The sequence below is a fragment of the Alternaria rosae genome (assembly GCF_020736505.1).
Source record: "Alternaria rosae strain MPI-PUGE-AT-0040 chromosome Unknown BKA58scaffold_8, whole genome shotgun sequence".
Classification (NCBI taxonomy): domain Eukaryota; kingdom Fungi; phylum Ascomycota; class Dothideomycetes; order Pleosporales; family Pleosporaceae; genus Alternaria; species Alternaria rosae.
The window spans coordinates 832,402-858,929 of NW_025763577.1; the positions used below are offsets into that span (position 1 = coordinate 832,402).

General features: G+C 52.8%; 9 protein-coding genes across 9 annotated transcripts; 3 read left to right on the top strand and 6 right to left on the bottom strand.

The window, feature by feature from the left end:
• Nucleotides 1-9: 9 nt before the first annotated feature.
• BKA58DRAFT_389885 (FAD binding domain-containing protein) lies at nucleotides 10-1,919 on the bottom strand. The gene has a single exon (XM_046170794.1). The coding sequence runs from the start codon at nucleotides 1,764-1,766 to the stop codon at nucleotides 108-110; it is 1,659 nt and encodes a 552-aa protein (XP_046022594.1). The 5' UTR covers nucleotides 1,767-1,919; the 3' UTR covers nucleotides 10-107.
• A 441-nt stretch (nucleotides 1,920-2,360) lies between these two features.
• BKA58DRAFT_225529 (uncharacterized protein) lies at nucleotides 2,361-5,846 on the bottom strand. Its single transcript, XM_046166341.1, has 4 exons — nucleotides 5,174-5,846; nucleotides 4,650-5,127; nucleotides 4,426-4,601; nucleotides 2,361-4,370 (listed from the first exon to the last, which is right to left on the bottom strand). Exons 1-4 carry the CDS (start codon nucleotides 5,699-5,701, stop codon nucleotides 2,526-2,528), a joined length of 3,027 nt encoding a protein of 1,008 aa, XP_046022595.1. The 5' UTR covers nucleotides 5,702-5,846; the 3' UTR covers nucleotides 2,361-2,525.
• A 3,671-nt stretch (nucleotides 5,847-9,517) lies between these two features.
• BKA58DRAFT_225543 (uncharacterized protein) lies at nucleotides 9,518-10,153 on the bottom strand. Its single transcript, XM_046166342.1, has 2 exons — nucleotides 9,930-10,153; nucleotides 9,518-9,873 (listed from the first exon to the last, which is right to left on the bottom strand). Exons 1-2 carry the CDS (start codon nucleotides 10,054-10,056, stop codon nucleotides 9,542-9,544), a joined length of 459 nt encoding a protein of 152 aa, XP_046022596.1. The 5' UTR covers nucleotides 10,057-10,153; the 3' UTR covers nucleotides 9,518-9,541.
• A 616-nt stretch (nucleotides 10,154-10,769) lies between these two features.
• On the top strand, nucleotides 10,770-12,439 carry BKA58DRAFT_225558 (major facilitator superfamily domain-containing protein). Its single transcript, XM_046166343.1, has one exon. It carries the CDS (start codon nucleotides 11,005-11,007, stop codon nucleotides 12,388-12,390), a length of 1,386 nt encoding a protein of 461 aa, XP_046022597.1. The 5' UTR covers nucleotides 10,770-11,004; the 3' UTR covers nucleotides 12,391-12,439.
• Nucleotides 12,440-12,487: 48 nt separating this feature from the next.
• BKA58DRAFT_320873 (acyl-CoA N-acyltransferase) lies at nucleotides 12,488-13,261 on the bottom strand (the record flags this gene model as incomplete). Its single annotated transcript, XM_046167782.1, has 2 exons — nucleotides 12,488-12,942; nucleotides 13,003-13,261. 2 exons carry the CDS (start codon nucleotides 13,259-13,261, stop codon nucleotides 12,488-12,490), a joined length of 714 nt encoding a protein of 237 aa, XP_046022598.1.
• Nucleotides 13,262-14,143: 882 nt separating this feature from the next.
• BKA58DRAFT_321321 (Pleckstrin homology domain-containing protein) lies at nucleotides 14,144-17,436 on the bottom strand (the record flags this gene model as incomplete). Its single annotated transcript, XM_046167802.1, has 5 exons — nucleotides 14,144-15,567; nucleotides 15,614-15,791; nucleotides 15,841-16,098; nucleotides 16,149-16,700; nucleotides 16,753-17,436. The coding sequence occupies 5 exons, from the start codon at nucleotides 17,434-17,436 to the stop codon at nucleotides 14,144-14,146; spliced, it is 3,096 nt and encodes a 1,031-aa protein (XP_046022599.1).
• A 1,536-nt stretch (nucleotides 17,437-18,972) lies between these two features.
• On the top strand, nucleotides 18,973-22,227 carry BKA58DRAFT_225624 (F-box/WD repeat-containing protein 7). The gene is made up of 2 exons (XM_046166345.1): nucleotides 18,973-19,348; nucleotides 19,398-22,227. The coding sequence occupies exons 1-2, from the start codon at nucleotides 19,102-19,104 to the stop codon at nucleotides 21,869-21,871; spliced, it is 2,721 nt and encodes a 906-aa protein (XP_046022600.1). The 5' UTR covers nucleotides 18,973-19,101; the 3' UTR covers nucleotides 21,872-22,227.
• On the top strand, nucleotides 22,228-23,936 carry BKA58DRAFT_225578 (heterokaryon incompatibility protein-domain-containing protein). Its single transcript, XM_046166344.1, has 2 exons — nucleotides 22,228-22,748; nucleotides 22,794-23,936. The coding sequence occupies exons 1-2, from the start codon at nucleotides 22,584-22,586 to the stop codon at nucleotides 23,796-23,798; spliced, it is 1,170 nt and encodes a 389-aa protein (XP_046022601.1). The 5' UTR covers nucleotides 22,228-22,583; the 3' UTR covers nucleotides 23,799-23,936.
• A 658-nt stretch (nucleotides 23,937-24,594) lies between these two features.
• On the bottom strand, nucleotides 24,595-26,272 carry BKA58DRAFT_389898 (heterokaryon incompatibility protein-domain-containing protein; the record flags this gene model as incomplete). The annotated part of the gene is made up of 1 exon (XM_046170795.1): nucleotides 24,595-26,272. A coding segment is annotated over exon 1 (1,252 nt), but the record flags the coding sequence as incomplete, so codon positions are not given.
• Between the last annotated feature and the right edge of the window lie 256 nt (nucleotides 26,273-26,528).

Sequence of the window (26,528 nt, forward strand, 5' to 3'; positions counted from 1 at the left end):
CAAACGATGATTCATTTCGACGGCCGATGTAGCACGTGTAGTAATTTTATATGGTTCTGAATCATCTGCCCACTATGCATGACCCAGCGCTATGAGGTAGAACGTTCTCATGACGCGAGCTTGAAACCGCCACCACAGCCTCGCTGGAACAAGCCCTCAGGGTCAACCTTTTCACTGACACCCTTCAAGAAGTTCAGATTATCTTCCCCGTAGCTCTCGAATGGCTTTTGCCAGGCTGCACAGTAGTTTAGGTAGCGATAACGATGACCAGTCCCATGCTCAGAAGCAAAAGCATCAATCTGCTCAATCGCCTCCTTGGTGATAGCCCTCACCACCTCGTCATGCTGTTCCAACGCCCAATTCACTGTAAACTGCACATTAACAAGCGGCTCATCCGATCCCTCATCAAGGCCAAGCGGGTTCACATCACCCGTCCGAGCCCAAGAAGGTAGACAAGGTTGAAGGACAAGCGTCCAATTCATGCCCTTGATTCCATGTTTCTTGATCTTCGGTATCGCATCGCGATACGCTTTATGCGTCGCCTCCAAAGTCAGCTTGTCATTCTTGATCGTCGTAGTCGCGAATTCTTGTCGTCGTCCCGGTGGGTTCAAAACGCCCAACTCATCTGTCGCACCGACTAGACTGCGAGTGTTGAGCGTACTCCAAACGCGACCTAGCTTCTGGAAACCAGAACTACGCCAACATTCCGGCCAGCCTCTTCGCTTCGTGTCTGGCGCGGTATGAGCGAGGTGCACAGAAATTGCCTGGATGCCGACGGATTGGAGGTATGTGAAACATGCCAACGGGCCAGCGGCGTAGGGATCGAGGCGTTGGTCTAGCTCACCGGCTAGTGTTCGGGCGACAAAGGTGTGGAATGCTGAGAGTACGCCAGGGGCTTTCCATGGAAGGAGGTAGAGGAATCCGCTCCAGACGTTCTTGGCGGCGAAACTGCGGACTGTGAAGCTTGTCACGATGCCAAAGTTATTTCCTCCGCCTTTGAGTGCGCGCCAAAGATCAGGCTTATCTTGTTCCGAGGCAGTTACGATCCTTCCATCTGCTAGTACAACCTCGTATTCAAGGACGTTGTTACATACGAATCCGTATTGCGGCGAGAAGAACGAGAGACCGCCGCCGAGCGTGAGACCAGACACACCAACAGCAGAGTTCCTCCCACCAGCTACCACAAGACCCTCTCTTTCGAGCTCCGAGTACACATCGATCCACTTGCAGCCCGCGCCAATGACCACGCTCCGTCCATCTTTAGCAGGAACGACTTGTTTGAAGAGCGATAAGTCGATGAGCACCCCGCCTTTAATGCTCGACGCACCAGCAACAGCAGAATGACCACCACCTCGAATAGCAAAAATCGATTCCACCGCTTCCCCCGTTGCTTTCGCTCGCTCAACCCTCAAATCGAAGTCGCGTTTGAGAATCTTGACCGCCTGCGCTAGTTCCCACACATTGCGGGGTTGCACGACACATGCAGGCGGTACCTCACACGCTTTCTGGTCCCAATACGCATTCATAGACTCTTTGAATTCCGTTGCTTTGTCAGGTGTGATGATAATGTGTGGAATGGCTGCGACGAGCTTGGCTCTTAGTTGTCGTTCGGATGCTGTCAGGCCATCGTCAAGCCTGAGACGGCCAGGCTTCTCGGCTTCTGCATCGCGCTGGAGTTGGGATGTGCGGACGCTGAGTCGTTTTCTGATATATACGGTTGCGAGAAGAATGGCTATGCATGTGTATGATAGCCATGATAGAGCCATCGTTAAGTTGGGGGGTTATCGAGATGCTGGTGCCTAAACTGCGGGCAGTCGGCCACGATGTGGCTGTGTATTGCCGAGTTGCTAATGGCAATTTTGAATACAGCTTAGATCATGGTGGTAGACAACGATCAAGGAGGTGGGGTATAGAGGTGTAGGCATGGAAATAAGAAGTGCGATCTGGTTTCACATATGCATGACATAATCACTTGGCGTCAGCGTGCCTGATTGGTGATGACGAAATGCGTCGCGCAATCTACTACATACGTGCGGTCCCCCCCTGATAACTACATCATATTTTGGATGCTGTATGCTTCAACCTTCAGAGTCCAATCAAGTCAAAGCAAGCGTACATATCGGCCTCTAATGCGACCCGGCAGCTGTCATCGCCTGGTGGCACTACCAATCAACAGCCATATCCCGTCCCGCTAGCTTGTGATGACAAAAGGCTGCGCGTCGGAAAGCTGACCCAATTTGTGTCCCTATCAATCCTTCTGACCACACAAGTAACTTCGGTCAAGCTTTTTGGTGTGTGATATCAAGGCGCTCGACAATGCGCAGGCAATACGACATCCAGACTGCAGCGGTCATGGGGAACTACTGCATCATCCTGCGTGGGTTCCCTAAGCGGCTTCCGGTACATGTATAGCGGCCGGCACAGCCTTGGCGTATGGCAGCTCGTAAATGTGCTCTACACGGATCCTCGGATGATGAGCATGGAAACTCGAAGGTTCTTCAGTGCGCAAATAGATGGTCAATCCTTCATATTTCGATATCGGGATACCATTTCTTTACCCACTGATCGAGAACCTTGGGTCCCACCGGCTTGGTTAAGAACTCGTCCGCGCCAGCATCGTCTGCGGCCTTGCGATCATTTGAAGAATCCTGACCAGTGACGATGAACAAGACACTGCGTTCGCACCCGTGCTGTTTCTCTAGCCGTCGTATCTGTCGCGTTGCATCTATGCCATCGCATACAGGCATCTGAAGATCCATGAGGATGAGCCCGAAAGGTTGGATGGGCAGATTTTGTCGTAGTAGCGGGTCGTATTTGGGTACGAGAGCCTCGGAAAGGATGTTGACAGCCTGCTGCCCATCCTTTGCACTCCGAAACGGGATGCTACGACGACTACAGTACATCTCTAATAGACGAAGATTGATAACATTGTCATCGACAAGGAGTGTCAAGGGTTTGCTCGATGTTGAGGTCTCTTTCGCGGAAGCCAGAGGCTTAGTTTGAATGCGCAAGTTCCGTACCGACTGGATGAGTTCATTTTGTAGTTTATCTGGGAATATTGAACCTCGCTCAGATGGCAGTTGTGGGCGCTCGTTCGAGTTGAGCGCAGGATCTTGGCTGACTGGCTCGATGACGACCCCGCCGATCGCACAGAGTCCTGTGTCCAGAGCAATAGACCGTAATTCTGTCGAGATTGCATCCGCGTGCTTCAACGCTTGTTCGAATGTTTCCGACAGGAAAGGCCCTTGAACATAAACAACGTTCCCCTGCCGTCGAACACGTTCAGTGTGGAAGTCCAGAAAGCATGCGCATTCTGGAACGAGGCATATCGCGACTTGGTCGGCATCGATGTTTGATGTGTGTCTGTAGAGCTCCGCCAGATTCGGTGTATAGTCGACGACTACAAAAGCGCCCTTAGGTGTGTTCGATGCTGGCCAGCCGGCGCTCGAAAGATACTGAGTGAAGTAATCGCCGAGAGACGACGTCGCTGACTTGGACGTGAGATGATGGAAAGTTTGCGGAAGCTCACTGAACCTATCCTTCACTGCACGGGATGCAGGTAATGAGCTTGCACACACGGGCTCATTGAACGTCGCTCTGATATGCGAGCCCGCACCGTGGGGCGAAGTCACCATTGTGATCTCGCCACCCAAGAGTGTTGCCGCTTTACTCGCCAACGTCAATCCCAAAGCAGACTCGGTACCGCTAAGATCGATCTGTTCATGTGCGTCAAACACGCGATCGTAATTCCCTTTGGGTGTCTTGCGCCCACTATGTTCAACATCAACCACGAAAGACTGGCAACCCTTCTCGACTGACAAAGTCACTGCTACCATACCACCAGCGGCATTCTGAGCAGCGTTGACCATGAGCGGCTGGATGCAGTCAAGAAAAACCCGCTTGTCGATAGCAAGTAAGTCGCAGCTTGGTGGTAGACGATGTTGTATTACAATCGATGGTCGCGTGGATAGATCGTCCGATAGTCCTAGCAGGGTTTCCTTCAGCAAAGCATCTTCAATCTCAGAGACTGTATGCATTGTGAGAACGCGTTCCGCCTGTGCAATGTCTGCCCACTGATTCAGCTTGATGAGACTATTCACCGTTGAGATCAACTCTCTTGCCGAAGTCTTGATAGTCTTGATATAGGTGTATGGGTCCAGCTGTTCGATGTCCGGGCTGGCAGTGGGTGACGAGGCAGCCGTCGAAGGAACTACGTTTCGAGATTTGAGCTCCTCAGTCAGAAGCTCGACAGAGCCAAGAATGCCATGTATAGGAGTTCGGAGCTGATGCGTAATACCGCGAAGGAACGTTTCCTTAGCGCTGAGCGCCTCCTGGAGGGCGCGGCCTTGCCAATATCGACATAATATTGTCTACAGGTCACAAACTGTCAGCGAAAGCCCCAAAGGCGAGCCTAACATTGCTTACCGCACACATATGTACGAACCAGGAGTCTATGTCATCAAAGACCATCTTGAGATCGTTACTGGCTACTACGAGAAACATTGCCGCACGCTGACTGGTGCACTGTGCCGCGATAGCCCGTACAGGCCGGGGCGCAGTCATGTCCGAATGATTGAGATTCTCGATGGCGTAGTCAAAATCTGCGAAAGTCAGCATATGTCACAGTCGTCTCGATCATAATGACTCACAAGCTGTATCCTCCCAGAGGCCCTGCTCCAGTTCCGACGTGCGAAAGCTCGTACCACCAGGGAGGTTTATGTGGCTATCCGTGGTCTGATGAATGCTCACTCGCGTATTGAGATAAACATCCTCGAGCATTCTGGGAATCACTTCCTCCATGTTATGATGATTGTCGCATTGCTGCTGAGCTTGAGAGAGCAGCTCCAGCATTCGCCTACGTTCTTTCTGACGGCGAGCTCTTGCACTGTGCACAATATCCATGACAATCCAATCAGCAAGCCTAGCAAGGGATTGCTGCACTAATGGAGAGAGTGGCTCTTGGGGGGAATTTGAAGCGACACAAAGGGAGCCAAAAGCCACGTGCTCTCCGAATTCAGTATCAAATCTCAATGGTACACCGGCATACGCGCGCAAGCCACCCTGCTCAACATGCGGTGACTTCTCGAAGCGCCAATCTTCGGCCATGTTCTGCAGCGCAAAGACAGTCTGCAGATGTCAGTAGTGGCCCCAGCAACGATGAGTGTCCACTTACACCGGGTGGTTGGTTGATGGTGTGAGCGCAAGTACTCTCGCGACGGGGTAATATCGCAAGAGGAAGGTTCACAGTGACCATTCGAGTGTAAGTGCTGTGGTTGAGAAGGCCGGCAATAACAAACTCCCAGCCTACCGTCTCATGCGCAAGATGAACCTTTTCCTGTAGGCGAGACATCAACTCTACATCTTCAAGCGCCCCACGAGTATAGTAGTAGAGCAATGTCAGCCTCAGCCTCTCGTTCCGCGTCAATACTGGGAAGAGATAGCGATCCGCAGAGCACTGAGGTGGACATAGTGTTTTGGCAGGTATTGGTGCTGGTGTCCAGATGTCGCCATCGCTGGGATACACAGACGTGACTTGTTCCACATTCCATGGCTCAAGGGGTTTGTCGGCACTCTCAAGATCAAGTATTGGCGCGGTGGTGGTCGGGCGCTCGGACGATGCCGGCGCAGCATGCCTCGATGCGAGGACGGCCGCATCTGCCTTCGGGAAGAAGGCAACGCGCTGACCGCCCATGAGATGCATCGAGATATCTGTATGTCGAATTACTGCCCAGCATTGAAAGCAGAGGTCGCGCAGAGTGTTTTGCAGAGGTGTGATGCACTTCGGGAGCTAAGGGCTGTCAGAGGGGCGCGCCGGGTATAACGTTCCAGACTGGTCCAGATGCTCGATCGTGAAGACCGTGGCGACGGCGAAGAATTAGAATTGCAGCGACGATCGCGACAGCCGATATTATCTCGAACAAGCACTGATATGGGGAGGATGAGTCGTTTGCATCTGTTTGTCGTGTTCAGCTCGGAAAACTGCTAGTCGCAATGTATCCCGGCCTGGCGCCTTCCTCCGGGCCGAACAATCGATCGATGAGGTGCCTTAGCTGCGTTGTCAAAATCCATGGTCATACTGTTTGCTCAGCACACAAGCAAACGCCTTTGGACTGTCGCTGCTTGGAAACGCGCTGCGATCGGTTGAGCATAGTAGAAGTAGAAAAGCTCGTGAAGAAAGAATGGGAGGCGGGGCGACAGCGCTTCCGACGCGTCCTATTGGTTGCGATTCGACCCACTAATTTCCCAAACCTTACGTCCTCCGGCAGATGTCTACTTCATTTCTTCATAACGCCGCGCCTCGTCTTCTCACCTTCCAACTGCCGTTTTGAGGAGCCAAGATGTGACTTCGAATTTGCAAGTGACTCTCTATCTAAAGAACTAGCTCAATATAGCCTAATGGACAACCTTGGAATGCGGCCGAAAGGTCATGCGCGTATGTTGGATGCGATCCGAGACACCCCTCAGTGGATACTTCTCAGGATCCGTAGAGTCGGATGTCTATTCTTGGTCATGTAAGACTCCAGGAATTTCCATCATGGTCTTGCAAAAATCCCTAGCACCTTGATCGCACACCATCGGCTAGTGTCTGCTCTGACATCGCAAGCTGTCCGTCGTGTACACAGCACCTCGGGATTGCCAACATGGTAAGGAAGAAGGCCTGGCGGGTGGCAGAGCCCTGGGTCAAATACCATGGACTCTAATAACAATGCTCGTCTTTGCTTCTGGCCAAGGTAGTATTGGCAGCCACCACTACCTATCTTCCGTACCTTCCATCATACACCTCACAATCTTTCTATCCGTAAGTTGGGGACCAGTACTTATGGTACAGTCGAAATCTTGGGCATCATGTTGGAAAACAGGAATCGGTCTTTACTTTCACTTTCACTTCACTGCGCACACACCACCACGGCGAATCCGGCGGTCGCTCCTCCCGTTGTTATTGTGCGCGTGGAACAATAGGCTCCCACCTCAACCACTGCGGTCTTTTACACAGCTCATCGCAACTTGCAACTCCGCCTAGATTCACGCAAATATCCCGCCCGTCGTTCTTCCGTTCCCCAAGCCCGAATGCTACATGCAAGAGGCTCAAAAAAAGGAACAACCTGCAGCTCATCTCAGCGTGTTTTCTGCACCTCTCCGCCTTCAAAGTGCCACCATGTCTTCTTAATAGGGCGACTCATCTCGCAGTATGGATTCCAGCTTTGTTCAGCCAGATACAACAAAAATTTCCAAGCCTAGCTTCACTCCGAAGCCACTTCGCGCAAGGAAGAAGTTCTACGACCCCAGTCTGACTGCGGGAATGCGCCCACCCGATACAGACATGACAACAGCTTCTTCTAAGGTGGAGGCCACAAAAGAGTGTATATTAACGGAGAATGAGCAGAAACTCCGCGCAGAAGCTACCAAATTTCTCGCTGCCAAGCTCTCCAAGTTTAGAAGACTCAGCTCCCCCGGCGCCACGATCATGCAACGCAAACCCGAGGACTTTGCTAAGCCGTGGGAGTCTGAAATTTGGTGCCGCTCGATGCAGGGCTCTGATGCAATCGAGTACGATGACGAAGTCAAATCGACTTTGCGACTGCTCACCAAGTGCGATAAGAAGTGGTCTGAAGCTTAGCCAGTTGATGATGAAAGCTATTGGACAGGTGAAGAATGGTCCGTTTGGGAGATGGACAGACTGAACTACGACATGCTCGAGACCAAGAGCATGGCATCTGGATCGCACTTAGTGGAAACGCAAGCCAACCTTGGTTATATGTGTACTCAATCCGACTCGGCTACCGAAGCCACTGAGGTCATGCTCAATGCAGACGCACACCAAGCAGGCCTATCATCAGAGGCACAGCTGCGCAAAGACAACCGTCGAGGCTTCCGAAGCCATATCCGAGGTATCTGCAAGTTATTGGGATCCGTGAATCGTATGCCGAACCTTGACGTCGTCGCGCTTGCGCCATCTTGGGAGACCGAAATTCGGATGGCGTCGCTCGAGCACAAGGACAGCAACACTTCATATGACGAGGACGTTGATGAAGCATTGGAAGACTTGGATGATTGGAAAACGTACTGGGATTTGTCTGAACGCGACCCTGATGGCAGTCGAACCGGCCGGCAGCTCTTCCTCGATCACGTCCAGCAGCTCCATGCGCATGAAGCTTCTACTGCAGGGCAGACGAAAGTTCCGGATGAAGCCAACGCATCGGCGGTGCCTCCCTGTTCTCACGACGATGACCAATACACTTGCTCCTCTAGCGAGATCGACCATAGTGATGGCGGCATCGACATTGGTTCAGACGACGAGTACAAAGATGACGAGTCTGGAACTCAGCACATCCTCGAAGGTATATCCGAAGACCACGGCCTTGATTCGCAGATCGCCCACGAGCTTTGGAATCTAGCCGGAGGCAATGGAGAGCCATCAGATCATTCTGCAGACGACGCTGAAGATAACGAACTATCTGATGAGTCTGACGAAAGTGACGGTTCCGAGATCATATCGCCTCGCTCACCACAACCTTATGAAAGCGATGATGAGGACGGAAGCGAAAGCACCATGAATGATGTCAGTTTTCACGCTAGTTCCCCCGTTGCAGCATCTCCAGTAGCACCAGCATTCGCTTTTACCTTCAAGCCTTCTCAATGCAACGTCGTCATACCTACCATCCCGTCCAGCTTCGACCCTGGAAACTGGACTGGAGCATTCGACTTCAAGCCACCCCTAGATGGAATAATCGTGAATGGGTATCTTTTGGCTGGCAATGATGTTGCCTGTCAGACTTCGGGGGTTCCAGACCCCGGGAACCATAAGCACATCTGTGAGGTTGGCGCCGACAGTGGCTTGGAGCCTACCACTTTTTCTATTGTAAATGACGACGTCGTCACCACGGTCTCGGATGTTTGCTCTGGTCGGATCCGAGAGCTGACTGTCGCTATCAACGTATACGAAGCCGAATGGCTGAGCGCAAATGCAGGCGACTGCGCTCCTTCCGCTTTTGTCAAGCTCGCCAAAGAATTCGATGATATTGGTGCCAAAACCACCAAAGAGCGTGATTTTTTCCAGCCCTTCGGCATTGAGCAAGATCGAGGCTTTCTTCGCGAAATGGCAAGCTTTTGTCAACACCATGAAAACCATCATCGGCATCAAAGAGCATTTCCATTCCCACAACGAATTCCGCTTCAAGCGAATTGTTGAGCTGTATCGCTCAGATGTCGATATGGTCTCGGAGTACGAAGTCTTGGGTCGATTGCCAGGGGGTGAAGAATACTGGCAGGATGAGGCCAACAAGCGACGAGAAAGCAGAGATGATAATCTGAAGATTATCACGAATGAGATTTCAAAGGTGTTTGGTCTTCGCCAAGTCTACCGCAATGAGCTTGAGACGCTGAACGGGCAAATTGACAACGAGGCGTTCAAGGAGTTCGGCAAGATGACCCTTGGCTTGGTTCACGAACGCATCTTGGAGGTGAATGCGGCTTTACGCCTGCCGTCTTTTTAGTTCTCAAGAAGTTCTCAATTTAGTGTCTAGACATCTCAATATGACAATCAAGTCTCAAACCACTCCAACTCATCTCCCTTCCCAAACACTGCTCTATAAACCCTATCCCCATCCTCCTTCACCACCTCTTCAGTATGTATACTGTGCAAACTATACTCCCTCTCATCAAGACTACTCCCATCCGTCCCCTCTTTCGCAGACCCAAAGATGCGAATGTGGATGTATCCGTTGTCTAAAGCGGGAAGTTTGACTTTGCCAAACAGATGCAGACCGTATGCTGTCACGGCTACGCGAACGGATTCGAGGTCGTCGGCGCTGAAGGATGCGAGTTCGCTGTCAGAGAGGTGGGAGACTGCGCGGAAGTATTCGGGTTCGTGCTCTAGAAGAGGGTTGTTAGAGGGATCGGGGGGAGTTGATAGGGCAGGGTGGTGTTACTGTCATGGTCGCGACGGAGTTTGATGAGTTCGCTCTTTACGGTGTCGAGGATGGAGGTGAATGCCTCGAGGGATGCTTGTTGGGGCGCGTGTGCGGCGCTCAGGTCGACGGTGTCTTCTGTTGCCATTGTGGATGCTGTAATTGTAGTTTACGAGATATAGAAGGTAAATGTTAATAAGTGCGAAATGTTAGCAACAGATTTAGTGTGAGACAGCTCTATATGCTGTCTATAGCACATGCCATGTGCCATGACGTGGACTGATCAAGGATGCGATGTTGGATGAGGCGTGTCGCGTCTCAGCGAGTGGGCACCGAGCGCGCCTAGCCTGCAAAACCGGGCAGTTGAAAGAAGAAACTTGGTCGTTCGCATTGTAAAGCCTGACAAGCACCGAGAGCTCGGGCGGGACTACTGCGCATACCGATAGTCTGTAGTATGAACAATTGTGAGACGTGTAGGACTCGAAAGCGTGTGGTGAGTGCCATGAGTGCTAGACAGACGATAGCTTGAGGACCCTTGGACCCTGAGGAGCTTAGGTAACTAATCACGCACTAGCGCACCTCCGCAGCTTCCCCGCTCTGTTCTGCAATTTGGGACGGACTACCATCCAACGTAACTATGCGTCGGAAAGCAGTCGTCTACTGATCCGTCCTTCCATATATCATGGTTACCTTGAGTAATTGAACAGGTGAATGCAGCAAGGGGAGCATGATACGTGCGATGCGACAATAGCCCGAGAGAGGAAGAAGGAATGCCTACTCTGGAGGTATGGGCTGTAATAGACACATCAGTAGAATGGTACTCTGGAGGCACATACATGAATACGTCTGAAAGTCTATCGTTGCTTGTAGTTGACGAGTCCTTACACTGTAGGTCTCATTTCCCTTTCCATCGGAAAAGACCCCTTCTGCACGAAGCGAGGTCAAATCGGCCCATGGCGTTCTGCGCTTACCTGCACGGCTACATTGAGTACCAGTCGTTCTGGCGTCTAGGGCGTGTGAACGCGCCCTTCGCAAGACACGCATAAGTTTGTCCGCGTCTGCACTCCTGTTGCGACTCCAGGGTAACAGCATCAACATGTCTACGACTACCATTACAGAAGATAGCATTGAGCTCACGAGCGTCCATGCCACTTCGCAACCGCAGTCAAGCAAGGCTTTGCCCACCACATTCAGGCCGTCATCTTTGAGTCAAATCCATGACGAAACACCAGACAACGCAGCCTACTCCGTCACCGCCGTACCAGACGGCGGATACGGGTGGATAGTAGTCGCGGGCTCCTCAACAACAAGCTTCTGCAACAACGCCATTATCAACTGCTGGGGCGTCTTACAAGCTGCGTTACTCGATTCAACACTAAGAGACGTGCCTCCATCTACGCTCTCCTACGTCGGTTCTCTGGGACTCGCAGGCGGCGCTTTGTACGGACTAGGAGCCGTCCGTCTAATGAGATCGATAGGCGGACGGACAACAATCCTCCTCGGTGTCTTCCTCATGGGCCTGGGTCTAATTGGAGCGAGCTTCTGCACGTCCAACCTCCCCGGTCTATTTGGCACATACAGCGTCATCGGCGGCATTGGTATGTCGCTCAACTGGACTGTCTGTAACACAGTTCCCGTGCAGTACTTCAGCGCTCGTCTCGGTCTCGCAAATGGTCTTATTAAGCTGGGCGGCGGAGTAGGCGGCTGCGTCATGGCTGTTGCATTGAACGCGCTATATCAAAAAGTTGGTATCGAGTGGACCTTCCGCATACAGGGTCTGCTTACCTGGGCTATTGGTCTTCCTGCTGCGTGGATGGTCAAGGATCGCGTGCCGCTTAGGAACATACCTTTTGTCGATCTCTCCATGTTCCGGTCTCTTACTTTCATCGCTACGTTTGTTGCAAGCGCCATTGGTGTCTTTGCACTCTTTGTCCCGCCGTACTACCTACCATTGTTTGCGCAATCGATTGGTCTCAGCTCTAGTACTGGCGCTGCGCTCGTCGCTGCTTTCAACGCCTGCAATGCCATCGGCCGTTTCATCGCAGGTCCATTGTGCGACAAGTTTGGCCCACTTAACATGTTCGTCATCATCATGGCTCTCAACGCCGCGAGTATGCTCGCCATCTGGCCAGTCTCAAACACCCTGGGCCCGCTCGTTCTCTTCGCAATCCTTAATGGTGTTGCAAACGGCGCGTACTTTACCACCCAGCCAACAGTCGCCGCTGGTATCTTTGGCCCCGGACGAGCTGCCGTGGCTATGAGCATGTCGGTCACTGGTTGGAGCGTGGGGTATTTGATGGGTGCGCCAATTGCTGGTTACTTGTTGGAGGCCGCTGGTGGTAGGCGAGACGCCGGGTCAGGTCAGAGTATCGATGTATATCGCCCTGCCATCTTCTACGCTGGTGGAACGGCGACTATGTCGGCACTGTGTGTTCTTGTTGCGAGGCTTACGGTTACGGGGAAGTTGCGCAAGAGGGTCTGAGTGCTACCTACCGGGAAGATCGGGAAGCTCTGATTGTTCGTTGCAGGTCAAGTTGACCGAGCTGATGGACAAGCCTTGACTCGAAATGTCATGTAATCTATGTTGTCTTAGATAGCAGCCTTACGTACCCAATGACGACATGCATATCCCCCACCTCCAACCGCTCTCTCTCCTCCCTACTCGCAAACCTCTTCAACTCAATCCTCTCTCTTCCCTTCTCTTCGAATCCCAACCTCTCGTACAACCCCCTCACCTTATTTTCCTCCCCTGTTTCCAGATACACAACCACACCCCTCTCATCAGCCATATCCAGCGCATGCCGTATAAGCCGTGCCGCTAATCCTTGTCCCCGATGTTCTGGATGCGTCGCTAGATTATCAAGAAGAAAATGCGGAGCGCCTTGTAATGTACGCTCGCGTAGAACACGAAGCCGCGTCGTGAACTCAAAGATAAGAGCGTGATTACAAGTAGGCGGAAGGGAATTCAGATAGACTTCTTCATCAAACGCTTCTCTTTCTTCTCTTTCTTCTTTTTCCTGCACTTTCTCCTCTACTTTTCCCATATTCTCTCCTTCCAGCTCCTTTCCTTCCCTTCCCCTATTGCCTTGGAAACTAGAAAGAGAAGGAGGGACACTCCACTGCGCGACACTAACAACGTCACCACTCCCCTCTTCCCTTGCAACTATGAACACCATCCTCCCTTCCTCTATCTGCTGCGCGATTTTCGGCGTCATCGCCTTATCCAGATCGTGTGGCTCTACGTTTCCGAATTGAAGGCGGGAGAAGGGGGACTGCCATGATAGTGCGAAGAGAGAGGATATCGCTGAAGCGTCTGAAGGGAGGGCGTTCGAGATTGTGTATGAAGGAGGCATTGAGGGAGAATGTTGTGGGTGATGTCATTGAGATGAGGGATCTGTTTTAGGAAATGGATGGATGAATGGATGTTCGTCGTGCCAAGATTTTGGTCGGTGCTCGGAGTAGGAGCGGAGTTCGAGATTTAACAAGATTCGTTAGACAGGAAAGACCACCAGAGGACACAATGAGATGACAAGCAGTGGCGGAGAACCGGATATATCAGAGTATCTTGAAAGCTTCAAATAATTGTATTTCAACACCTACCCCATCTCGACTCAACAATCTAAAGTACTAACAACTTAGTCTTGCACCGAAGACCTAGACGTAAGAAAAAGGGACAATAAAATTCAAATTCTCAAAGCTGAAAGATTCATTACATCATTCAATCATACCACAACCCAAGCCCACCCTATAGTCTTCAACCGAAGAAAGAGAAAAAAGATGAGCCGGCACCGCCTACGAAGCAGCTAAGAAAACCGGAAGCTCGTGGTATAGATAAAACATGTCTTTCCGAGTATAACAAGCGCAGTACAAGATCTCCCTCGTTGTTGTGAAGGACAAACGCACGCAGACAGAACCAGCTGATGATCCTCCAACCAGCTCTGAATCCCGCAAATGTTGTTAGGATAGGATGATGCGATAGTGCCGTTCGTTCGGTAGAAGAGAGAAGAGCAAAAAAGGTATTTGTGAAGCCAGCCTCCCTCCACACAGACACAAACCCAAACTTCGCCGGGGCAAGAAGGGTATGTTGGCCCCTAGGATATATCATGGAACGGAAAGAGAGTAAAAGAGCAAGCGGTGTATGCCGAGCACGCCGTGAAAGAACGCCTGAATCAATGCCCCAAGTGGTGTAGTAGCAGTAGCGCCCATGATGCCGAAAAGCAGTGTAATAACAGAATTTACCGTTGGCAGAACAGTTCAATCTCGCCGAGGCCGCCGCCAGGGTTGAGATTGCTTTGTTGTTCTTTCCAGTTCTCAAACGCCTCTTGTACGTCGTCGTCGCATTGGATGCTAACGTATGTGTTGTCGCTATCCAGGTACTTCAGCTTGACTTGGCCGGAGCCAAGAGAGACGGATGTTGATCGCTGGAGCTTTGCATCGATGCGATCTTTGAGCGACTGGTAGCTGATGTTGGTGCTGACGACCAGAACCATGGAGCTTCCGGCTGATGGGCAGTGCACCTTGACTTTGAGTTGTGTAGGTATGCTTGAGTCTTGGCCAAGCGGTGGCGACATGTTTCGTGAATCCATAGATGCTGGAGTTAGGGTGCCCTGACTCCGCTCAAACGATGATGCTGGTGTCATTGTACGTATGGGGTAGTTCGGATCGCGACGCATGGCATTGTTGTGGTACTCGTTGTTCGCGTTGGCCAACTCCGCGGCGGTTCGCTGCTGTATCAAGCGGTCTCTTTGGATCGCTGGTGACTGGGTTGCAGCGCGTGGCGGTGGGTTGTTGGGCGAGTTACTGTTACTTCGGTTGACAATCGCGGCATTGTAGGCGTAGTGGGTAGGGAAAGGTGGCACATCTGGTACTGGCTGTGACGGCGGCGCTCTTCGTGTTTGTCCTTGGAGATGTGAGTTGATGTCAGGGCTACTAGCTGCCCGCAATCTACCTTGCTGTGAAAGAGTGGAATTGGCCGGAAGTGACGGGCGCTGCATCGCACGGCCTTGGGGATGTTGAACGTTTTCGCCCCTGGATCCGTGGCGCGACTGAGCAGGAGCAGTGTGGCGGTTGTTCTCATCGTGAGAGTATCCGTTTGGTGGAGCTTGACGGGGGAAGGGGAATGTGCCATTGGACGACGAGCTTGTGCGGGCATTGGAGTGTGTTGACATGGGAGTTTGCATCGGTGTTTCTGCCGTAGGTGAGAAGTAGGATTCATTGTTGGAGGCATTCTGTATCTGCTGGGTACGCAGGGTTAGTGCTGGCTGACCGTTGTAGCCCATAGGAAAACGTGGAGGCGGTACCCTTGAGTCTCCATCTGGAGGGCCGCTTTCACCAGTCGTTGACCGCGAACGTAACGAGGGCGTGGAAGAATTCTGTCTGTAGGGATAGCCCGTAACGGGATCAATGTCCTCGTCGCCATCTTCATCGTCGTCTTCCTGGTAGGGATTTTCGAGCACTTGATCGCGCATGTACGCGAACTGGGTATCTGACGGCTTCGAGGCTGTGGTGCTGGCACTAGTGCGTGCCTGGTCCTTCCACACGCGGCGCTGGGTATCGACCTGCATGGCCCACTTTTTCATAGTTTCCTCGGAGGTGAATTTGATGATGAAGTTTTCGATTCCAGGGTCGCCCTTCCAGAAGATTTGACATGTGTAGGAGCCTGAATGGTTAGTGAGAGTAGGGTAGACGAAGGATGGAACGCGTACCTGGCTTCTGTAGGGAGATGGTCTCTGTGACGTTTTGCATGAAGATGCGGCCTTTGAGCTGTAGCTTGGGCTTTCCGTCTTTGGTGACCAGGGTTCGCGTGGACATTTTGTTCTTTGGCTTGTTGACGTTGATTTCTTTGCAGCAGAGGAGTATCATTTCGAAGAGGTAAATCTTGTACTGTAGGGTGTTAGCAACGTACGCAGGGTCGGGTGGCGGTGGTGCATACCTCGCGCTCTTCGTTCTTGGAAGTCATGCTCTCGCCCTTCAGCACCGTGTACTGGCCGTGTAGAAGCAGGTCTCCGAAACCTTCAATTCGGTGACCCTTCCAGTCTTCCACGAGCGTCTTAAGCTCTTCAACCGCCTCAACGCGTTCTTCCCGGGCAATCGCGTCGTTGGTGCCTGCGAGTACGGAGGAAGCTGCTTCGATTCCTTTGGAGATGTCTTGGCGTCGTCCTTCGTCGAGGTCGCCCTTGTCGCGGAGTTGCTGCAGTGTGTTAGAAATGGGATTCTGAGCTGGGGCTTTGAATATCATACCTGAAGTAGGAGGGGGTATTTGGTGAGTCGCTGGAAGGGCTTCAGTAGGAAAGATGCGAGTAGAGTAGGCGATTCCACCATCTGGCGCATCTCTGGCGGTCCACCCGTCTCCTTCAGCTTGTCGAATTCGCGCATGGCGATTTGCTCGCACTTTTTCTGGTTCGCGATATACGGCTCGTAGACCTTGAAGGCATCCTTGTATAGCACGAAAAGGTTGCCCCAATTTTGTTCGTCCGGGTGCTGTGCATTGGTTTGCTCGACGCGGATGAGGAAGCGGCGCTGGAAATCGAGGAGTGCGTTGAGATTGAGGAAGATGTCGTGGACCTGGTCGCCGCTAATGACACCCTTCTCTTCGACCAGCTTCTTGAACTCCTGCAGCAGCTCCAGATGCTGCACGTAGGTGCGCTCCGTCTTGACCAGCTCGTCGATAATGTGCTCGCGTTGGGTGCGCTTAGTGACGACGCCGCCGACAGTCTCCAGGGTCTCGGCAACGCCAGCGATCTTGCCCTGGGCGACCAGCTCGTCCAGCACTTTGTTGACCACGTTGGTAACCTGTGGATCTGTTAGCGCGGGCCTACCCCACAGTCTCGTTGTGTGGGCTCACCTTCACAAAACCAGTTGTGTCGTCACCGTACAGGTCGCCAAGGATGAAGCAGCTCTCTTGGGGGATGCCCAGCTCGGCGACGCAGCTCTGGATGAACTTGTAGCAGGCCATCTTCTCGTTCTTCTTGAGACTCTTCTCGTCCTGCTTGGAGCTGGGGATGCTCAGCAGCGTGCGGGGCCCCAGGGCGTTGTAGAGCTCCATGAGCGGGTAGCCCCGGCGGAAGGTGCGCCAGAGCAGCGTGACGGGGTCGGCATCGTCGTCGGCCTTGCCCTCCTCCTCGGCGATCCAGCGGTCGAAGCCCGGGATGAAGCGCAGGCGCATCTGCAGCGTCAGGCAGCGTTGGAAGAGCGAGGTGTCCTTGTCGGCCCGCTTGTTGAGGACATTGTCGCTGGCTTCGACGGGCCCGCCATTGACGGGCGTGCTGGATGTCGGGAAGGCGGGCGGAGGGTGGAAGAGGGTCGAGTTGCTGGTGGCCTGGGTGCTCTGCGTGTCGCGCGCGCTGCTGTGCGAGTAGCTCGAGTAGGTGCTCTGGAAGCTCTGGTGCGACATGAGGGCAGGCGGCCCGGTCGAGGTCATCCGGGCGTGTGCAGTGTGCTGTGAGGGCGACTTGGGGGGTGGATGGGAGACGGCAAAGGTGGTATGGGCTCTCACCAGACCCGAGTGAAACGATAGTCCGCCCTCCATGCTGCTTTCATCGATCTCCTTGCGCTCGCGCTAAGACCTAGGCGGTCAGGGTCGCTGCTGCTAATCCTCACAGGGCGGCGAGGTGGAGCGTGCGGCGACAGGAGCAAAATCACCGCCGGCCTGCATTCGGGTCGCGATAACTGTCCTAGTAGAATGGCGTGGTAATCTCGCAGGTTGCCCAGGTGTCAGAAGGTGTTGGAGATGCTGCGGCGCTGAGGGCCTAAAGGGGTTCACGGCTCGTCGTTTCACCCGCCCATGTGCGGCGTTGCAGACGGCACGTGACTGCGACTACAAAACTCAATACACGCCCGTCGCTGGCATCTGCTGGCTACTCCAGCTGGCCGTTGGGCGCTGTTTGTGCTAACGACGCTGTTTGCAGCACGGCTCGGTGACACCCCACAGCCATGCGGCGCGTCGCCGTTCCACTCATTTCCAGTGCCAGTCCTTTGATCACGACCGAGTCTGCGATATATGACAGCTGACTCACAACGGCGCCTCGCCCTCGCCCGCACAGCATATCCCACCCCGTTCTCATGACTTGCGAGGTTAGCAATGTGAATGCACGCGCGTGCCTATCACATCATCTCCAGCATCTGCCGCGTGCGGTTCGTCATGTCGGCACAGGCGCTGCCTTGGGCCGCGATCGCCCCTCTGCTTGCCCGTCGCGGACCCATTTCTCCAGCCCTAAGTACACCACGCGGCTCATGCGAGTATTGTTAGAGAGCAGCAGTCGAGCGGTGTGAGAAAGCGATTCCCATTCTTTGGCCATCAGGTTGCCGGGAAGGCCATGGGAGGCTGGATACGCGCCCGTTCTCACATGCCGTCCGATGGGAACACAGTATTGGTCGAGCTCAGGCGAACGCGAGAGCAGGTGATGTTCCCGATCGGCGCTTGAACGCACGAAACTACCTGGGCGATAGAATAAGAGCTTCAAGACAGCCGTCAGATATCCACGTGAAGTTGTCACATCTGTCAGGCATCGTCAGGCATCCTCAAACCGTGTTGACAGCACAAACTGTCCCCGCGTCCCAACAGTAAAATTCAAACAGAACCCAAACGATTGCGCAACCGTTGACTAATCGCTGCTTCACGTACACGGCAGACCTTCACATGAAAGGCAGCGACGTCGGGGAATTGTTGCACTCTTCTAGCCCGCATCCTTCAACTTCTAGTGCATCAGACCGTTAGGCGGGCATCTAGCGTCCCTCTCCTGGTGTGTCTCAGATGCAGCGACTTGGCCGCACGAGTAGTAGTCCGCATGCCCTAGGCAGCTCGGCTAGCGGCAGATCTGGAGTGAATGGGTGCGGGTGCACGGGCGTGTGTCGCGGGAAGCCATGACATGCTGCACCTGGGCATCTCGAGGCTCTGCGAAAGTTGGAGAGCCATCGCGAAGCTGACATTTCCATCTTTGACTTGACCTCACCCCACCGTGATAACCCGAACCCGCATCGCACCTCGTACCTCGCCACCCGTCGCTTTCCGCATTGCCAGTACCCTGATTACCAAGAGCGCCAGGCAGCACCAGCCCGACCACCCTGCCAGCGCATGTTGAGACAGCATAACACAATCCTCTCGCCGCAGTCCAGCGCGCTGCAAACGGCCGTAGCATCACTTTTCAGCTAGCGACCTTTGTCTCCACTCACCCACATCCTCGCGTGCACCACCATGGCAGGCCCTCTAGGCAACCCCAACGCCCAATTTTCGGGCCCGCCCTACATGCATCCTTTCCGCCCCGCCTCTGCCATGAGCGCAAACCGCTTCGACGAAGGCTACTCCGAGGACACGAGGAGCCAGAATGAGGGCGATATGGCTATGCGCAGCGACGTGCGCTTGACCGACGCCGAGATGGAAGCCGACTCGCCATTTGCCCTCCCCGACTGGGTTATGAACCTGAGCGAGAACGAGCGAAGTGGTAAGTACATATCACAATAGCATGCGCGTCTGCGCTGACATCACATAAGAATTCGCATACGCTATTTTACGCTCGCTGCGGACCTCCTCGATAGCCGGCATCGTCGAGAAGCTCAACCCACTCCTTCACCTCGACCCTGTCATCCACCTTCCGCCCGAGATCACCTTTCAGATCCTCTCATATCTCAACCCCGAGACGCTGTTACGCGCGTCGACACTATCCCGCTCGTGGAGAGAACGCGTGCTCGACAGCCCCTTATGGAAATTGCTTTTCAGATTAGAGGGCTGGAACTCCAACTTCCCACAAGTGCGCGCATACGAGGAGGCGCAAAGACAGAAGCGCGCAGAGTTCAAGGAGAAAGAGCGGAAGACGCGACACAGAGCCGCCGAAGATACCGACTACGGCAAGCCATCCCACAAGAAACGCGTACGAGAACGGCAGTTGTTTGGTGACGGGACCGCGTTGGAGAATGGCATGCAAAACATATCAGAGCCAATGGCTGTTAGTGGCTCTGCGGGCAATGCCTGGGGCGAACAACACGGTGCTGTAGAGGCTGATGACAGTCCATCTGTCAGGTCTGAGGATAAGATGGAGGGCATCTCTTTCCACGGTGCATCGCCCACAGCCTCGCCCACCGATGTGGCGCGTCGAGAAAGAAGACAAGGCGCGGTCACTGAAGAGACGTTACAGACGAGCACTTCCGCGGAGAACAACGGGCCTCCGATACACCCCTCGCTCTTGCTTCCCGGCCCGGAAGCAAGGATCAACTGGCAATATCTCTACAAGCAAAAGAGGAGGCTAGAAGAGAACTGGAGCACTGGGCGATATTCCAACTTTCAGCTACCACACCCAAACCATCCCGAGGAAGCTCATACCGAGTGCGTGTATACCATACAGTATTCTGGGAAGTTCCTGGTGAGCGGCAGCAGGGATAAGAGCATCAGGGTCTGGAACTTGGACACTCAGCGCCTTGTACACCCGCCACTCATCGGCCACGCAGCGTCCGTGCTGTGCTTACAATTTGACGAGCGCCCCGAGCAAGACATTGTAGTGTCTGGTGGTAGCGACTGCAGAGTTATTCTGTGGAAATTCTCCACCGGCCGCATAATCAAGGAAATCGAAAAGGCGCATTCCGAGTCGGTCCTGAATCTCAGGTTCGACGATCGCTACCTGGTGACTTGCTCGAAAGACAAGACGATCAAAGTATGGAATCGCAAGGAGATGCTGCCAACGGACGATACCTATCCTTCATCGACGATGAAGTCGGGCGCTCGCTTCCCTTCTTACATTATCAACATGCAGGAACACGTCGAGACCCAACACCTCCATTTCAAACCCCTCCTTCCGTACAGCCTGATCATGACCTTGGAAGGACACGGTGCTGCAGTCAATGCGATCCAGATTCTTGATGGTCAAATCGTGTCTGCATCTGGAGATAGGAGTGTCAAGTGCTGGGACGTCCGCACTGGTGCATGCACGCGAACTTTCTCGGGCCATACCAAGGGTATCGCATGTGTCCAATTCGACGGACGACGCATCGTTAGTGGCAGCTCGGACGAAAGTGTACGCATCTTCGATCGCGCAACCGGGGCTGAGGTAGCCTGCTTGAACGGCCACAGTAATCTTGTGCGCACTGTGCAAGCTCAATTTGGCGACCTTCCTGGCAACGAAGAGGAGCTTGAAGCCGAAGCGCGGTCTATTGATCAGAACTACTTCGCAGCACAGGCCAGTGGACAGCTGACTGGGCAAAATCTCAGCAGAGAACAGCGACGCGCTCGTAACGCCGGTTCTCGTGACCCATCAAAGGTATTCGCATATGGTGCTAAACTACCACCAGGTGGCGGCGGCAGCAAATGGGCGCGCATCGTCTCCGGCTCCTATGACGAGACAGTCATCATCTGGAAGCGAGGACCCGACGGAGCATGGGAGAAGTCGCAAACCCTCCTCCAAAACGACGCCGTCCGAGCAGCCGGCGGCCGCCCCCGAAGACCCGTCAACCACGCAGCCAACGCAAACCACGCAGCCCAACCCCCGAACCAACAAGCCAACCCGCAACCCGCCGCACAGCAAAACAACTTCCAAGCCCTCGCACAGCAAGCTCAAGCCCAAGCCCAAGCAGCTCAAACCCTCGCCCAACAAGCGCACGCCCTCCACGCAGCATCCCAAGCAATGCATGGCCCTACCGCCGCCGCCAACGCTGCATCCACAAACACAGCAGCCACCGCCAACCCAGCTCCAACAGCGAATAATCCTCCCACCGCAAACGCCGCACCCGCACAGCAAGGTGCCGCTGGCCCTGCCAACGCTGCACCACACCACCACCATCACCATCATCACCACGCGCCTCATCCCCTTGCCGCTCCCCTCAACAACAACGGCACAAACTCGCGTGTCTTCAAACTGCAATTTGATGCCAGGAGGATCATTTGTTGTAGTCAGGATCCGACGATTGTGGGTTGGGACTTTGCGAATGGGGATAGGGATATTATGCTTGCTAGTCAGTTCTTTGGCGACTCTTATTAGATATGAGAGGATGTTGATGGTGTCTGAGTGATGGTTTGGGTCGGTCGGGTGGTTTATGGAGTGGTTTGAGTGGAGTTACTGATGATTTATAGGGGGTTATTCGTATGATGATTTATGCATATAGGGATTATGTTTGCATCGCATTGGGAGAGGTGGGTTCGTTTTGTCGCACCCCTTGGACGTTTAATGATACATCAAATCAACTATACTTGCTCAGTTTCTGAAAATTCTGACGGTACGGTGAGGGTATCTCGTCGCTTCGAATTGTGTCGTCGAGTTCCAATCCAGCGACTTCTTTCATGTCCAGCTAACGCTCTAGTCACACGGAAGATGGTATGGTGAGTGGGCGACGTGGGTTTGTCTGGACTACGGGGACCTCCCAGGCCGACACGCTGCAATCTGGGGTTTTCATGTTGTCTGGGTCGCACTGCGGCCGGAGGGATATCTATGCTGTGTCCTGAGCCAATGATCACTTGAGTTCATGCATGGAGCTAAGTGGTTTGATTGGTGTGGTGTGCGCCACAACGCCATGAAGTGGCTGTGCCTTTTCCAGGTCTCACCGGAATCTACTCGGGTATGTAATGCGTCCGCGACTTCTTGACTCATTGCTTTCGCTCTCTCATCCACTTTCCCAGAGCCCATGTCGATTACGATGAGATCTTGATCCACAATAGCTGAGAGATATATTACATGTAGCTATTGCGTAGCGACAATGACGTACTGGACACAATTCTGGGGGCGGTTCTTCAAGTTCAGCTCCCTTCCCTTCTACCTTGACCGATGGTTATTACGGCTGCCTACTGGATGGCATTTCACCTTCGGATTCTGGATCAGATGTACCGTTGACAGTCCAGGAGCCCCACCCTCTGCCATATTAGTAGGTTTCACCAGTTTCAGACATGACCAGCGCTTAGTTGTGTAGAACAACACCGAAGGATATCATTGCCATGTTCCCCTCGGCTGGGCAAAAGCGGAAGACCTTCGTCTGCTCAAGCTCCATCCAGGAAATCCTGGGGATCCGATCCGGATCAGTCTGATAGCGACGACTTCACATGACGCACCCCCATACGAGGCCATATCTTATGTTTGGGGAAGTGATCTCGATCATAGCGAGATCATTGTCGACGGCTCTCGATTTAGGATCACCAAAAATCTTCACGACGCTTTCGAAGCTCTAAGGTACCCAGCGTCAGTACGAACGATGTGGGCCGATCAAGTCTGCATTGATCAATCAAACGTAACCGAAAGGAATCATCAGGTTCGAAAGATGGACATGGTCTACGGAACTGCAAAAAGTGTTGTTGTTGACCTTCGTGTACCGACGGAACAGACGGGAACAGATATGCAACATGTGCAGTCGTTTCTGCAACCTCACATCAAAGGAAAAGATGCGCCCTGGTCCCACATTGCAATACCCGACCTCGAACGTAGCGTTTCCAACATCATCGGCCGACGATGGTTTGAACGAATGTGGACCGTGCAAGAGGCAGTCCTGGCTCGGCATATCGTCTTACAATGTGGCCAGTATCGGATTCAATGGACCGCTGACTTACGTACATTAAGAGCGTTGGTCTTTCGCGTCAAGTCTGCGATCGTATCTCCGCTCTACAATCTTCACGAGCGGAATGCGAAAGAGCTCGATTGGATGCCGTTGCTTCATATTCTTGAATCTCAGATGAGGCAGGCTGCTCGTAGAGGGGGCGTGGTTTCGCAGCGTAACCTTCTCGATGTGGCTTTTGACTTTCGATATCGACGCTGTAGCGATCCACGCGATAAATATCTCGCTTTCCTCGCTATCATCGAAGATGATCAAAGGCGTTCATCCGGTTTTATCTCCGACTATAGAATGGGCACGGAAGAAGTGTATGAGCATTTCAGGGCTGCGGTTCAACAGCTCAGTGAGATAGAAGATGTTCCGCTTGCTTGAATGTGCGAGGTGTGAACTACTGCTCCCGAAGATTGCGATAGAAACAAATCTGTAAATTAGGTTCCAAGAAGCACTCAGGAATGGTCGCCGTAGTCGAGCTTAACAGTATTGAAGTACCCTGGAACAGCTCTGATAGTTGCGATCTTTCTCTTCGAGCGTAACTTTGTGTATGGGAAAATTATGTATTGCGGAAACCGTGAGTGGCTCGCTGCTCGCTCTGCGTCACGGCAGTACCAGCGGAGAGTCCTACATACAGATTCGAAAAAGCTCAATTGCCTAGATGAGATTGAAATACTGAGCCGCGATCCCAACGTTTCTGAGCGCTTCTACACTGGTTTTGATCCTTGGAAACTTGTTCTCTACCTGGCTACGAACTTGAAAGCCGGTGTTGAGAAGTAATTTATCCAGTCTAGGATCTTCGAACTGTGCATCTTCTGTCTGCTTATTCCAAAAGGCATATCGAAATGCCTTTGCATCATCGTTATAGTAAGAGACTGGTTGGAAGTGTTCTGGTAGAGGCCCCAACAGTGCCTCGCCAGTATTGACCCCAGACATGTATGACGGCCCAACGACCTGATAAGTATTAGGCCCTGTCTGACGAAGTGAGATGGTACATTCACAACCCAGAAGTACACAAACTATATCGCCCGTTCTGGCAAATAGTGGAGCGATGCCAACCGAGCCTTCTGTCGTGACGAAGAAAGACCGGTTGCGGCACATCTCTCCAACTCTACGTTGGTACTTGGCCCAATCATCTGTGGAGTTCACATCACCGGCCAAGAGGGGATCTGTTGTCAATTTGGACTTGAACGTTTGCATGACTGATTTGAATTTTGGATAGTCTTCGCGAATCGGGATCCTGGTATGGCTGAACATGCCACAGCAAAGCCCATTACACACCGCTGACAGCAGCGATGTCTCTGTTTCATTCGAAGTAGCCGAGTTGGATATAGCCAGTTTCCAAATGGTTGTTAGCATGGTTCGAAAATGATCCTCGCTTTCGTCAAAATGCATAGGTAGTACATCCCGTATTGTCGCTGTAGGTACACCAACGACACACAATGTCCCTTTTTCTTTGATAGTTGCAATCGCTTCGAAACCCGCGCTTGCGTTAATTACAGATCCGGTAATTGGCGTCGTTTCTAGATCAATCGACCAATCTGGGACCCATGTTGGCACATGGGAAGAGATAGCTTGCAGCTCACACTGAACGAGTATGTTGAGTTTCTTCGTGTAATTTATGAACCGTAGAGTTGCGTCTTGGTAGACAAGAGCTACATCCAGAGTGTAATCTGGGACAATGCCCATGGCCTGTTGACTTTTTGGAAGTAGGCTCAAGATGCCATATATCATATCCCGGGGGTCTGTGCATACAACTTGGGCGAGCTGTATCCGCAGATGTTGTAGACGATATACTCGGTCTCTGCAAATCCTCCACATCAACACAAGGCGAGAGAGGAAACTTGCGTACTGATGAGCTCCAAGTGCAGACATCAGCTTGTGGCTTTTGGAGTGAATGAAGAAGACAGCACTCCTAAACAGATGCCAAGGTATGGTTAGTTTACCACAATGAATGATTGCATGAGTGGCCAGCCCGATCTCTTGCCGAATCCAGAGACGTTCAAACCACTGTCGATGTAATAGACGATTGACAGCACTGGCTTCCTTGTCTCGAAACCGGTAATCCTGGAGTTTTTCTATCGCACTGGAAGACGGGTTGTTGACTGACACCCTAGGCTTGAATGTAAAGTTGATCCAGTCCACGTCGATGCTCGAACCGATGGCATGCATCGCGTTGATGGCATAGAAAGAGTCGTCTTCTTCGGGTCCAAGCCAGACAGTAACTCGAGATGCTGCTCGGAAGATATCGCTCATCAAAGTGACTTGATAACTTCGTTCGGCCAGATTACTCTGATCGATGCAAACTGCATCTACCCACAATACTCGGGACTCGTTCGCGTTTCTGAGATGCTGTAACGCTGTCGCTAAATTTTGCGTCACCGAAATGGTGTATTCTCGGGAAGGTCCGACGAGAATGGAAACCAGATGGTCTGTCGAGCCCCAGACGTAGGATAGAGCCTCGTAGTTGAAAGTGCCATCCAAAAGTACCTGCTCCAGCTCCACGTGAAGTTCATCTGAAAAGTCGCCAGGACTGAGTCTTAGAAGCCTTGTGTACTTGCCTGTGTCAGGCAGCGGAAGAGCTGGATATTGGTATGGAAGCATGGTAAAGTGAAAGCAAAAGGGCGGAGGCTTCGAACGGACGTATTCGAGATAGAGGATGTGAGATTGCTGGGCCTGTAGCCAAGAGTTCGAACGACGGCGCAAGAGTCCAATTGACGGAATGTACGAATATGACAGTTTGATGGTCTTAACAAGCTCTCGTGTGTGCTTGTAGCGGAGGCGGCGGTAGTGATGGAGGACGAATCGGACCAGCTGCTGTAGGCCCTGCGGGTTTGATGTTGGAGGTGTTGGTCCTGAGTGAGATTAAATGGAATCACGGAACGTGCTTCGCGCCCCAACTTAAGTCCAGTGGAGGTGTGCCAGTGGCTGCAGCGGTATGCACCAGCGACTGTTGCGTTCCATGTCAGCTGCACTCTATGCTGTGGGCGAATGATAAGGCGAGCTCATGCGTGGATCGTTGGGGGGGTGTTTGGTTGGCGCTTTGCTTGCGAGAACGCCATTAGGTGGCGTTGTATGTCTTACCTGAAATATGAGTCCTTCGCGTATTCT